The sequence below is a fragment of the Podarcis cretensis genome (assembly GCF_951804945.1).
Source record: "Podarcis cretensis genome assembly, chromosome: 4".
NCBI lineage: Eukaryota > Metazoa > Chordata > Lepidosauria > Squamata > Lacertidae > Podarcis > Podarcis cretensis.
Window position 1 is genome coordinate 67,983,300 of NC_137173.1, and position 14,306 is coordinate 67,997,605.

The 14,306-nt window shown below is 38.6% G+C and overlaps 1 protein-coding gene and 1 long non-coding RNA gene across 4 annotated transcripts in view; one reads left to right on the forward strand and one right to left on the reverse strand.

Moving 5' to 3' along the window:
- LOC307214323 overlaps positions 1–4,909 on the forward strand; it is a 25,529-nt gene extending 20,620 nt beyond the window's left edge. Inside the window, exons 5-8 of one of the 2 annotated variants that reach the window (XR_013837911.1) lie at positions 1,509–1,592; positions 1,755–1,827; positions 2,905–2,944; positions 3,677–4,909. This is a non-coding gene — a long non-coding RNA (uncharacterized lncRNA). Of the gene's footprint in view, positions 1–1,508; positions 1,593–1,754; positions 1,828–2,904; positions 2,945–3,033 lie in introns of both variants that reach the window. The other variant, XR_013837912.1, reaches the window with a different exon arrangement.
- Positions 3,404–14,306, reverse strand: part of MOSPD2 (motile sperm domain containing 2) — a 24,623-nt gene continuing 13,720 nt past the window's right edge. For both annotated transcript variants that reach the window (XM_079972817.1, XM_079972816.1), the window contains exons 10-15: positions 13,863–13,975; positions 11,436–11,532; positions 10,102–10,198; positions 8,379–8,508; positions 7,213–7,315; positions 3,404–5,965 (exon numbers count right to left, since the gene is read on the reverse strand). In XM_079972817.1, the coding sequence (XP_079828943.1) occupies positions 5,819–5,965; positions 7,213–7,315; positions 8,379–8,508; positions 10,102–10,198; positions 11,436–11,532; positions 13,863–13,975 (687 nt within the window). In that variant the 3' untranslated portion in view covers positions 3,404–5,818. The remainder of the gene's footprint in view (positions 5,966–7,212; positions 7,316–8,378; positions 8,509–10,101; positions 10,199–11,435; positions 11,533–13,862; positions 13,976–14,306) is intronic.

Genomic DNA, 14,306 nt, shown 5'->3' on the forward strand with positions numbered 1-14,306 from the left:
ATGCAGGGAGTCCAATAAGGGTCAACCACTGGTAGGGGGAGCCCCGTCGATGCAAACCAACTTGAGCTCCCTCTGGGTTCCTGACGGAGTCGTGGCATGGCCCTAGCCCAGCCCCGGACTTCAGACAAGATCCACACCCCCGAATTCCTTTCACGGAATACCCTTAAGCTTGGAGGGGCAGTTGATGGCCACACCTCCCCTCCTCCATCATAAGATCAATCAATGCCTAACCGCCAAACCTTACAAAGTTGTGATGATTGCTACGAGGTAGGTGAAAACCAAATGGCCCAAGCCAATTTGCCAAGTGGGAAAATTCCTACCAGGCCCCTCAACGGCAACCAGCCGAGGTCCATAGCAAAGCCAAATTTGAAACCTGAAAATAGGGAGGGAGAGCGGGGGATCAAGGAAGCGAGCCAAGAGGAAGCTCTCCGGCTCACGCCTCAGTTTAAATGAGGCCGGCCACGCACCCCCCAGCCAGTGGATTTGCTGGCAGGCGAATATGGCTGGGAAACTCCGGGGGATGCAGGACTTTGTCCCCCGCCCCCAGAGGGGAGTGGGTGGCCACGTGGTCTACCACAACTCCTCCCCACTGGGGAGTGGAGCGGATTTGTAGTATGTTCTGATATCTTTTAGGCACTTACATCAATATGGCAGGTGGCCATCTCTGGGGAAATGTACAATTTCTTTAATGAGGCTGGTTGTTTAAGCGGGGCTGAGGAGCTTTGATACTGCAGACTTCCATCAACCCCAGCCAGCAAAGCCAGAAGTCAGAGAAGGTAATAGACATGGCTAACTTTGGTAGATTAATTTCAGTGGGTCTACTCTGAATAGGACTTAGTTGAAGACAACCCACAGTCATGGCTTATTGTTATGCTTCTCAAGAAAGCAGGCATGACGAAACAGAGTAGTAGGTTTTGCCTCAATGCCAGGCTCTCTTGGCATTGAGGAAAAGACCCGATTGCCATCTTATTCTTCTGTTGTTCATTGTTTGGCACATGCTTTTTGTTGTAGCTGTTTTGCATGCAATGTCTAAAGCAAGGAACCTGCGGCCTTCCAGATGTTTTTGGAATGGAAATCCCATCATCCCTGGCCACTGGCTGGGAGTCCAGCCACATCTGAAGAGCCATAGGTCCATCCCTGGAATAAACAATTCCTCAAATATGCATTTTAGGGACAGAATTTGCTGCCAGCTTTCAGATTCGTATTAAGTCTGCCTAGGGCATTGTGGTTCAACCTTTCCAGTACTATGCCTACCCAAAGCAGTAGCAGGTTGTTAAGACAGCAAGTTTTTGCCTGGCATCGTATTCAATAATCAAGTTTTTCCTGTTTGAGCAACGTTTTTGGTCATGGCATCAGTTGGAGTACCTGTCAAATAATTTGTTGTACAGGAAACAAAAGCGTAGGAGGTGGCAATTGTTCCTGGTACTTGTGTTTGAACTCCATGGTAGTGATCAGTCACTACTTCACCCTGCAGGAATGAATTAAGCTTGTCATTTCTATTCAGACAGACAATGAACTGCATACAAAGGGGGAAGAACCACCCATCACCTCGCTCTTTCATTTCTTGTTTCACAGACCCTCTGCATGATCTGGTAAGTTTTACACAACTGATGCTGTTTGCAGTAATTTGTTTTTTCTTGGAGCAATTTGTCAATAGCACTATCGCTAGCAAGAAGCCCTGACATTCTATTTTGAGCTTTTTCGGTGCTCCTGCCAGGGAAATGACACTCCCAATTTCTTGCTTTCCTCCCCAGGATTTGTAGAACAGGTGTTTGAGCTTTTCTTCAAGCTGTTATTACTTGGAAGTGATTTTCTCCTCCTCCTAAAGTAAGCTGTTGGTGTTGTAGGGCCACGGGCAGCTTATTTCTATATTGAGCATTTTTCATTAGTGTTCCTTGTAGTTAAGAAAGCATTTATTTACATATTTTATTAGCTGGTTGACTTCTGCCTGGCTTTCTAGAAATTAGGCTCCATGGAGGAGAGGATAACTTTGAGAACCTGTCTTAAGAGGGGGTGTGTGTGGAGGTAGGAAGCCTGGAGCACTCCATTGTCTCATTAGCTCATGAGTGTCTGAAACAGGAGCTCCAGTAGAAAAGGTGGGGAGAGTGAAGAGGATGAATACTTGAAGCCATTTCGGAGTATCCAGAGAACAAAAGGTTTCTCTGCTGGCTGAGTTTGGGCCACTAGTAAATCCTCCATCCAAATCTGTAGTATGGCATTTGGGCATGCAAGTGGAGGACTGGAAGCCCACCCCCATTGTAAACCGTGTTTGTGTCTCTGGTCAGAAGGGTCAGTGATAGCAGTAGCAGCTGGCATATACATGTTTTAGCAAGAACTGGCGCTGACCAATGTTGGGCTCTTTCAGGTAGAAACCCAATTCCTATTAGTGGAAGTTTACCTATTATCATGCTAATTCATGTATTCTATCTGCAGCTGATTCTTCCCAGTCAGTGCCAGGCCCCAGAACTAAGGAGGGAAAGGCAATACTTTATTTTAAAGGAAAGATGCTACTGCACCCAAACTCAACACAACTAAGAAGGAAATGCTAAAAATGAACAAGTTTACAGCTGATTAAAGTGCTTTGTTGATGGGCAAGAGAGGGAAGGAACTGAAGTCACATGAGCTGTATGCTCTGTACTAGAGTTCATCAGCTCTCTGTGTAACCCAAATAATGAGATGATTGGGGTGATTTTGGTTGCACGCTCACATTCCTGAGTTTGAACATGCTTCTGAGTCATTCTGTGGCCTGTTTTTAAAAGCACAACCTGCCCTCCTTATATTTTCTGAGAAAGAAATTTCAGAGTTCAAGAGGGGGAGGGGTAATGAAGTTGTTTTGGCTGAGAGTAGAGCATAAGTACCTTCTTTAAGTGAAAATTAAAAACCAGAGCATGCTTGCCTTCACAGAGGGTACTTCCAGAAAATGGGTAGCAGTGGCAAGGAAAAGGTAAGATTGCCTAGATGCTTGACCTACTATTTGTCTGAACTTTGGCTGGTCATACCCAGGGACACTTTAATTATGTTCCTCTTTTTCAGACCTAAGAGAACATGATTTTCATAACATCCCAATATTATGCTTCTTTGCTCAGAAATAAAACCTGCAACCCTTTGGTTCTATAAACGGCAAATACATGTGTGCAGTGGGGGGGGGGGAGGCACACAACACAAACACAACCTAGCAGCATATGCTAAAGGTTGGTTATTTGTATTGTACTAAAGTCGATGGGGCTACATAACTTGAAGAATTTTCTTTAAGTTACAAATGAGGTAGAATGGAAGGGCAATGTAATATTTCATTTTAAATACAATCTGAACTAAAAAGAAAGAGCAAGAAACGCAACTGAACTTTGAAAAAACGTATGTCCAAACTGTGTCTGTTAAGAACTACAATGAACACGTCTCCCCCTTTTTGTTTCACAAATGCAGTTATTTATTTATAACATATTAAAATATAAAACGTTGTCTATCTGATCGATTTTACATAGAAAATATGAATACAGTAATAAAATACTGAAAATATTTGAAGCACCAGACCATTAAGAGCATTAATTGGCATATACTTATGAATATATTCTGAAAACATTTAACAAAGTGAAATTAAATCTAATCCAACTCACTGATAAGCATTTTAAAAAATATTAATTTGAGACTAGAATTATTCTATATTTTGTACTTACAGTTGACTTGCTGAGGAACTACAATAATAGAATTTAACTGAAGGTAATGCAACTGATGAGAGACCAATTAATCAAATTGTTTTGGCTTGTTTGTGAAATATGAAGTGACTTGCATAAGAAAGATATGTTTCTTATGATCAGCTGAAACCATAAGCCAATACAGAACAAATCCATGGGCACAAAGGTAAATTCTATAAAAGCATTTCATACCTGTATCATTGAATGCTTGACTAAAATCACCTTGCATTATTATTGTCTAGAATATGTTCAATTTTATAAAAGTCAATTCAGTGATCAAAACCTTTGGTGAATGTTTCAGTAAAATGAGTAGGTAGCGAGAGACCCATCTTCCTAGGGTTTGGGATTTGAAACAAGGTGGCACTATATAGGAAGCCAGCAGACTCATAAAATTATTATAACAAGCCAAATAAATCTGCTGTCATCCTCTCTAATTTCAAGCTTAGCTAAATGAACATAGCCAAATTCTACACATTAAGGTAACAGTCAAATAGATATACATGCTTAAGCGTACTGAAACCAATAGCTGAAAATTGGTTTAACTTGTAAAAGTAAACTGCATTTCCCACAAAGTTATTACTAATAAATTAAAAATAAAATACAAGAACCCAGAAGAGTGAGCAGCATTATCAAGGTGAGATACACTGTAGTGGAATAAGTAGTATGTGATATAAATTATGGCCTCAATTATGAGAGCTTAGTGCCACTGGAGTGAAGCAACATCACTGCATATGCAGAAGCTCAGCTACTCAGGGATATTTTTCCTTTACATAAAATAGGAACAGCAGAAGAGTGTAGCAAAAAGTGCCTATGTGCACATAGAGCTTCTCATACGCAGAAGGAAAGAGGAAGTCCCTGCACATGATGTGCTCCAGAGCATAACCAATGAGTGCCTGATTGCAAGTACAGGCTGGTTTAGATTTTTTGCTTCAAATTGTTCTACAGCAGAAAGAAGCGCTGAGAACTGATCTTAGGACTGCATCTGCAAACATGACTTACTGCACCATGTATTGTTACAACTTGTCTGATTTACAAAAGATTAAATGTTAACCAAAACATGAGCACTCTCTTACTTTTAAATTTCATATAGCATAGTTATAGTTATGTAAAAGGAATGTTTAACTGGGAATGTTTTTATTCATCTTTTAAAATGCTTTCTTGTAATGGTTTTCAAAAAGCACTATTTGCAATTCCTCTGTATACCTGTGTCTTCCTACTTTTTTTCCATATCACACGTGATTTACAACACATATTTGAGAAATTACAGGAATTATTCCAAACTTAATAACAAATAATAATTTATGGTGTTCTATTTGTTGTCCTTGAATTACAGGAGAACACCAACCTAGTGGGAAACTGACAATAAATTTCATGGCATGATATAGTTGCACTCCTGAACTAGTTAGTTTAGTTCTGTAGATTAAGACACACTGAAGAATGGAGAGTTGTGTTCCTGCACAATTCTTTTTCAGGTATCATGGTATATAGTAATGTACTATGGCATTCTTGGAAAAACTAACTTTTATTTTGGCTCTTTGGAACCATTGCAGGCATTTCCAGGCAATTATGGCTACAAGGTATTCAATGCAAAATAGTATAATCTTAAATATCTGTAATAATTTCGGGGGGGGGGGGGGAAGTGAGCAAGAATAAAGACCACCACCCCCCAGACTGCAGTTCTTCCATTTCAAACTGCATGAGCATGTGTATCATTTCCTTTTATGTACAAATAGCATAAATGAGGCTTTCCTATATTGTTACTAATTTGCACTTTCATTTCAAGGGAAATACATTTTATGCACAAATTGTTTTGATACATCTTGTATACTTCTGCATGACAGAAATAAAAGTAAAAATACATTAAGTCATAAACATCTTTTGTTCTGTAACAGTTATTAGGTTGCCCAGTGAAAATGACTCCTTTAATATCCTGTTTTACTTCCTGTACTTTAATAAATATCAACAAAGTCACTCTACTTGTTGATTAAAGGCATAGATCACAATCTTGTGATTCACAGTTTCTGGAGAGTCTCATATAGATCTCCTTTTTGGCAGTTTCATAGTACTGGTTCTTTGCCTTTTCCAAATGAATTGCAGAGAGGGCTTATCGTACAAAGCATTGCTACTTAGCTCCTTGGCGCATACAACAAGTAGATACAAAAGGTAGTACTGGCCAGTAATAGAAACATAAACAAGAGAGTCAATTGCTGGAACCAGACGCAACGATCAATCTGTTCGCGGAGTCTTTTATTAGCTTGCAATAACTGTGTTAGCTGGAAAGGGGGAGGGGAGTAAACAATAAATAAATAAATCACACAATTTTAATGCCTAACACGTATTTTATCAGTTAGCTGAAAATATGCCTATGTTCTACTATATAAGTAAGGCATGCTATGTGCTAGCCATACATTCAACATATACCAAGCTCACAGTACTTTCTTTATCACTATTACTGTTCCTCACATTAGATACTGTGGCCACTACATGGCCTTATGGCCAGTTACATAATTCTGTAAAAATTGTTCTGTAAAAAAATACTTCATTTCTTTCTGTCCTGAATTCCCCACTATCTATTGCTTTTTAAAGAGCAGCTCCTTAGAATACAGCAACAGTCACCCTGGAGGGGAGTCTCCAACCTTCAGTTCTTCAGGTTTTCAAGGGCACTAAAGGCTACAGGAGGAAGGAGGATATTGAAAGCCCCCAATGCACTGCACATTCCTACAGATATAGCTGGAAGCTACCATATTTTTCGCTCTATAACACGCACCAGACCATAACACGCATGTAATTTTTAGAAGAGGAAAACAAGAAAAAAAAATATTCTAAATGATGTATGATTTTTGTGGTTCATGCTGTGGCCACAGACATGTTATCTGACAGTGAGTTTGTAGTAGTCCAATGCAAAAATCCTGAGGATCCATGTGGATCCATGCTTTATAACGACGTTTTGCGCCATTGCGGCCCCATGAAACAGTGGGTGCGTGATTTTTTTGGTGCAAGATGTAGCCATGGACATGCTATGTGATCTGATGGTGAATTTGGGGTGACCCAGTGCAAAACTCCTGAGGATCCATGTGGATCCGTGCTTTGTAACCACGTTTTAAGTGGGGAGGGAAGGAAAAGCACTCAAGGGACAAGGAGCACGCATGGGGTGTGTGGAGAAGGATGCTGCTAATAATGCTATTTAGCGAGCTGAGTGGGGAGGAGAGAGGGACAGAGAGCCTGCTTGCTTTAAAGCAAGCTCCTCTCCTCTCCTGCTTTGCTCCTTTAAAGAAGCAGGCCCTCTGTCCCTCTCTTCTCCCCACTCAGCGGCTCTTCTCCCGCTTTGCTGTTTCAAAGCGAGCCATGGAGGAGGGAAGGAAGAGGAACCATGGATCCTCTGCTCACGACTGCAGCAGACCCCCCCCCCCAGGCATTCGCTCCATAACACGCACAGACATTTCCCTTTACTTTCTAGGACGAAAAAAGTGAGTGTTATGGTGCAAAAAATACGGTATATATTAATATGCACAAGTGTTACCTGTACGTGTAAATCTTCGTTCGTTTTTGCAGGAACATTGAAGGAATTTTCATTTATTGTTAAAGAAGAAGGTTTGCTGCTTTCCACAACATGACATCTTAACCTGGGACAAATAGAAACAGCAGAACAGTGAAATGTAGTACAATAGTAAGAGGACATGGTTATTTTTTCTTTCTTTCTCCAAGCCTCTTCTGCTTCACAGATTCCATTCCCTGCTGGTATTTGTTTCATATGTTCAATGATGCAGCCTTTATTTCTGCTTCCCTACCTTGCCCCTGCCCACCACAGTGACCAGCAAAGAGAAGATCATCATCAATTATAAGAGTGCTGGAGTCAAAAGGAAACCTGGCCCTATTGCTGAGGAACCAGCAATCAGAAGGACAAGATTACCTGCACAAAACATAAGTGGTAATGGTTTGGGAAGCTTGCATAAACACTGACTAGCTACAGACAGCGCTACGTGCTAGGGAGAACACAATCTGAAAGGGAGTGATGAGAACACTATTTTGGAGACTGGCTCTCATCTTTGGCTGTGCACATGTACTAGATTTCAAAGGGAAAGGAAGGGGGCTTGGAAGGGCAATAGATAATTCTGGCTGGATCTAGACACATCAAAGAAGCATTTCAGTTTAAAGCTTTGTAAATTTAAACAGGGAAAACCGGTAGAGAAAAACGGGACTCCACGTCGCCATCAGGTGGCATATTGTTACATAACATATATAAATCGCTTTTTCTTTACCAGTCTAGGTGAGTCCTCTCTCTTATTTTTTGTGTGTGGTAAAGCTTGCCATGCATGTTCTGCAGCTGGCCACACATGCTGCATTACTCTTCTCCCAGTAGCTTTTTTTTTGTTTTTCATGTTTAAAAGCTGCTCTGTACTCTAGAACAGGCAGTTAGTTACTGGCAACTTTCCTCTTTCTTCTTAAATCATTTTTACATATATACCATACTTGTAATTATAAACACCAGCAGTAAATATTTCAAAGAGCTGTATCTGTGCAACTCCTAAGGAAGGAACTCACAAGTCGTTCTTTATTTTATACCATGCCTATCAAGGGTGCATCTCTGGCAAATTTCACCTACCAAGATACTAAGCAATATGGAACACTTGTTTTCAGTTGCATAGGCAGCTCAATATGTCCCCCAAAACAATGTGAAATGCTTACCTATGTTCCATCACTTTGTTTCTTGGAACTTCCTTCCAAAACTGACCCAGTTCTTGTGTTCCTGTTCCAGAACACTGCTCCATTTCTGCTGCCATAATCAAGAAACGATCTTGCAGGGAAGCTGCACAACCTGTTTAATCAACATGACAATTTTACTTCCTTTGGATTTAGGCAGTATTTCAAAAGTTTATACACTACGAGCAAAAAAACCCACACCCTTGACTATATCTACATATACAAAAAGCTAGTTTGTTACTGAAGATATGCAATAATTAGAAGCACTGAACAAAATTTGCCAATTCACAAAAGAGTTATGAAAGAGTATAAGATAAATTCAGAGATTAAAATGTAAAACTATAAAGGCTGTACCTGCAAGAAAGCCACTTCCTGTCATCCTTCTGAAATCATGAAAGCCCCTCAAATGGGGCTTCCATGACCACAAATTTCACCCCTTCATAATTATAGGTGCCCCTCTTAATCTCAATCTACAAGGTGCCCCTTGTAATTCGCAGACTTTATCTACTCAGCAAATGATATTTATTTTGGTCAAAAGTGGGCATGGGGGGGTAGGTGATAGGTTTTTTAAAAAACAAAAACAAAAAACAAAAAAACCCCATAACAGTAGCAGAGAAAGGTAGAAAGAATCATTTCTCCAAAGTGGGATTCAGACTTTGTGTCTGAATTGGGCTGTTTTCCAAAGCATGAAAGTGGGTTCAAATTGCATCTTGTAACTGGTGTTCAGATCTCATAACAAGCCCTGGTGGACATAAGCTAATTGTAGGTTCATGAAAATCCCCAAACTAATTTACAGCAGATTCATGGGGCATATAAATAATTTGGGATTAATTTATTTTACCATATACCTATCACACAGCTGTCCTAAAATAAATTCTTCCAAAATCTAGTTGCTGTAGTTTTTCAAACACAGGTTGTATACATTCTAATAGTCTCTCCCCCCCCATACACACACTTTTGAAAGAATACACTACCTTTTACTTATTCATCCAACATTAAATATGCAGCCCAATTCCAGAATAAATAAAAAATAACAATAATTAAATGTTAATAGGATCCAGCATGTTTTGAATTCTTAAATTCTCTAGGGCAGGGCTCAATATAATGTTTACACTATATACACACACAAAAAGAATCAAATGATATATATATGATATCAACATCAATCCAACTGCTCTCCTAATCATTCTAGAAAATAACTCAAATATCTTTATGCTACATCAGGGAGGCTGCTACTTATTTGAAATATGTTCCTCAATGTCAAAATTTTGATAAGCAAAAAAATGGTCATTTAAATAGTACACAACTTGAATACGAGGCCTCTTTAACAGTATATTTATTTGTTAATCAGTAGCTAACTTTTTGCATATTTACAGGAGGCATGAAAAACAACAGAATTTTTAGAAACAGGCTAGTAATGATAGAGGTTTGTAAAGAGATTGAGCAATGAACTTTATTAGGGTTTGTTTTGTTCAAATTTTGGCCTATGGAATTCTACAGGCTTCATCTCTCCACTACTGAGGATGAGTGAAAGGTTGAACTGGGAGATTTGGACTAGACAGAAGCAGTCATATGAAATCTGAACAGTTATTTGGTTTCACTAATGCTTATGTTCTAGTACATGTAGAATTCCAAGCTTGCTGTCAGTAATGTACATTACAGAACTTGTTTATTTTATTTATACAATAGTGTAAAAGATTTTACTTACCTCCATGAAGAGATACTATTATATCTAGTGATGTGCCTGGTTCACAGCTGCTGTTACTTGGCTTCACTCTGTACTTGTCAGGAGCAGTTGTTCTAACCTAAACAAAGTGTAATTGTATTAAATGCTACCAGTTTTCTTATTTAACAATGTAGAGGACTAGATTCCGCTCACAACTTACCAGTGGGACAAAAACTTGATTAGTATTCTCCATTTGTGTTATTTTGCTTCTGAACACTAATCTTCCATTTAATTTCCACAAAATACCAAACTTTACTCTCCCAAGTATGTGTGTGTGTGTGTGTGTGGGGGGGGGGTAATCAACAGGCTTGGGGGAAGCCCAAAGTTTGCAATGAGGACTTGGCATGCACAGTGGCCACATAATGCTGTGTGTGTGTGTGTGTGTGTGTGTGTGTGAGAGAGAGAGAGAGAGAGAGAGAGAGTGCAATAGTGCAAAGATGGAAGTATAGGATGCAAAATCAGCAGGAGTCATGAGAACCTTCTGCATGTTTACTCAACAGGAATATATGTGTGCCAGACTTTAACCCTGAACAAGAGTTTGGATTTGATATCCCGCTTTATCACTACCCGAGTCTCAAAGCAGCTAACATGCTCCTTTCCCTTCCTCCCCCACAACGAACACTCTGTGAGGTGAGTGGGGCTGAGAGACTTCAAAGAAGTGTGACTGGCCCAAGGTCACCCAGCAGCAGCATGTGGAGGAGCAGGGAAGTGAATCTGGTTCCCCAGATTATGAGTCTAACTGCTCTTAACCACTAAACCATGCTGGCTGAACACTTCACACTAACCTTTTATTGTTGATACCACTTATCAATAACAAATAACCAATGACAACACCCAATTCTTCTTAAATGTAATCTAAGCAATCACTGTAATGAATTATGTAAATTAAGCCAAAGAAAACAATATACTTTTCTGCTCTCAACTCACTGTACTGCTAATTCTTCATTAGGACACCACAAGTTCTAGTATAATGGGAGAGTAAGATCTCCTCTCACTCTTTCCATGTAAGTTTTACACACGTTTCCACATTAGCTTTATAAACTGCATATCATGTTCTTCCTTGGGGTATCTTTCCTGATACTTCACTGCTATTATCTGGCATTTCACTGCAATATTAAAGTGACAAACATTTGATGAGATTCAGTTATACAGTATAATATAAAAAATATATAGTTACTCCACCTTTAAGACCATTTATCTGGTCCTGGTTTGACAGTTTTGTCATAGAAAGTTATGGACACCTTCTGAAAACCATTTCATCAGCTATTATGGTTACTATTCAGTCAGGTTAATCACCACATAAACACAGTATTTACCTTAAATGCCACTGTATTTTTGGTCACATTTGTGAGAACGATCAAGCATTTCTTCTCTCCAGTTTCTTTGGACCCAAAATGCAGTTCTTCTGCTGGACTAATGAAAAATCACAAATATGTATTAAACTATTTGCATTACAGGTTTACAAACTTCATTCATTCTCTTAAAAATCAAGTTTGTGCTTATTTAGAACACTATCTCTCAGTTAACAGGCTCTAACCCAATCCTTCAACGTATACTGCTAAATGTCAAATACTTTTAACAGTCCTTTCAGTGAAATTTTCACTTGAAAAGCAATTCATACTTCTATTTTACTCATCATATCCAGGAGTCATTTTGTGTTCCGAGTTTTAAGAAATATGTGTTTGGGAAAATACACATGTATTTTAACAAAGTATCATGAAGCATCAACAAGCCAAGGGCAAAACAACCGTTTGTCATCTTTTCGGGTAAGTAATATATATATATATATATATATATATATATATATATATATATATATATATGTGTGTGTGTGTGTGTGTGTGTGTAGTATTACCTGACATGAAATCACATCACTAGTCCATCTAGCTCAGTACTGTCTACTCTGAACGGCAGCAACTCTCCAAACGCTTTCACAGCCCTACTACCGGATATAATTTTTAAATGGAAGATGGGCGAGACAGAATCTGGCTCTTGCGTATGAAAATTGTGAGCTGCAACACTTATGGCCAGCAGGAACTTCCAAATAGCTGTATCAGTTCAACATTTTAAGAAAAAGCGAAAGTGTTTTACATATGCTGAGGCAAAGTCTGCTCTTACTATTTTATTTTGTAGCAGAAATATATGCACTTTTAACACTCAACTCAGTACCTGGGACCCAAAGAGCTATTTTGCATGCACTGAAGGCATGCAAGCAGTAGATTCGCATTCTGTAACACAACTGCTTTCTGAGCTTTCCTCATCTTTAGAAGAGGTTTGACACATAGCTTAGGGGACTGCTGCTTGAGAAACACAAGCCCAAGGCTTGGTGCACAGAACCAGTCAGGTGGCTCTTTGGATCCCAACAAATAGGCATTGCAATAATGAATTATGCACACCAACTTATCTGTATAACAACACTCACAATGCAAAATGAAATTTAAAATGTGGGAATATATTTTGCCCAAATTAAGACATGTTAGATCTGGAAAAAATGTTAGAACATTTCATCTTTATTATAATCTCTATTCCCCCTCTCCCATACCCACAAACACATTATGAACCTACAGACACCTAAGTCAATGAGGTTACTAGCCTGCTGGGGACTGGCTGGCTGAAAAGGTATGGAAAACTGCACTTCTACGCCAGGTGAAGATGAAGGGGTTTCACTCCTCCAGCAGTCTGCTTGGTTTCAGAGTGCTGTATTACTCCTCTACCAACCTGCTCACCTGCCACAATGAATTTCATGAACTTGCTTGCCTATAGTATATGGAATTCCTGACTGCAATGTTGATGTACATCAAATGCTTGGGTGATATACATGACATAACTAGGCTGAAATAATGAAATAATCCTTTCTTTTCTGGAAGACAAGTGGAAGTGATGAACTTATCAATCATTCATTTATAATCACATGAAGAATTTATTTTAGTGACAAAATCAAATGCTAGAAGTTCTGAATTATGTTTCTTAGGTTGGAATGTTCCTAGGCCATATTAGAAGTTTGTGTTCCAAAATTATCTTCAATTACCTGCTCAGAAACCTATGTGGTACAAACTTCAGATGTAATCAACATCACAATAATGCAACTGCTACAGATTTTCCACTGCATCCCCAAAATCTAGATTGATACCAGATTTGTATAAACAAAAACTTTAATTCAAATTTCTAATGAAACAGTCACATTTTCAAATGCTTTCAAATTCTTACGGCACATCAGGATATTTTCTACATATTTTATGTTACAGCTTATGTAAAAGTAAACATCTACACTTCAACAGGTGTTACAGTTCAATTTACAGACTTTTCTGCACTATACAAATTAACAAAGTAATAATTATAATCAGAGCAATTTTGTAGATATTTTTCTCCACTTAAGGTACAGTATTTGACTCCCACACTATAACTACATAACACTAACTGACTACATAATAGGATACTGCTGTGAGGGGTGGAGAAAAGCAGCTATAATACACTCATAAAATGTGTATCCATCACAACATATTCCAAATTCATCAGAAATCCAGGTGTCTGAACTTCTTTGCCAAAAGAACCCTGACTTCATCAACACCACCGTGTCCTTCGTAAAGAAACATGCGCTTCAGAGAAGACCTCTGAATCAGATGTGAAACAATTCTTAAAATATCAAATATATTTCCCTTCACGTTCAAGTAATTTTTAAGACACAGAACAGCAATATTACAATATGGAAAGAACTACATTTTTAATGAAATTATTACCAATACCTGATGTGCAATAAAGGTCCTTTAAAAGTGGTTAGTGCTTTCTTTGCATTTTTTGTTTTGGAATCTTGTTTTTCACACTCTTCTGCTTTTGGAGTTTGTTCTGCAAAATTTGCCTAGGGAAACAAACAAGGAACACTTTTCAGGAATCAATTATATTTTACTATCAAGTAAAAGGACATGCCTGCAAATTATGGACTCTGCTTCATTCAGTAAATGAAAGTTATCACTAACTAAACCTACATTTAACAATTTTTTGTTTGGGTTTGATATAAGGTAAACAGAGTTTTATACATATTGAAAGTTTTTCAAATAATGAAGCTAATGTTTTTATTTTTGATAAATGGGAATACACTTTAAGATTAAGATGCCTTGGTGTGTCTGAGGTTTCCTAGTCTTCATCCAATTTTCTGCCCCACTCCATCACAACATTTATCAGAAATCCAA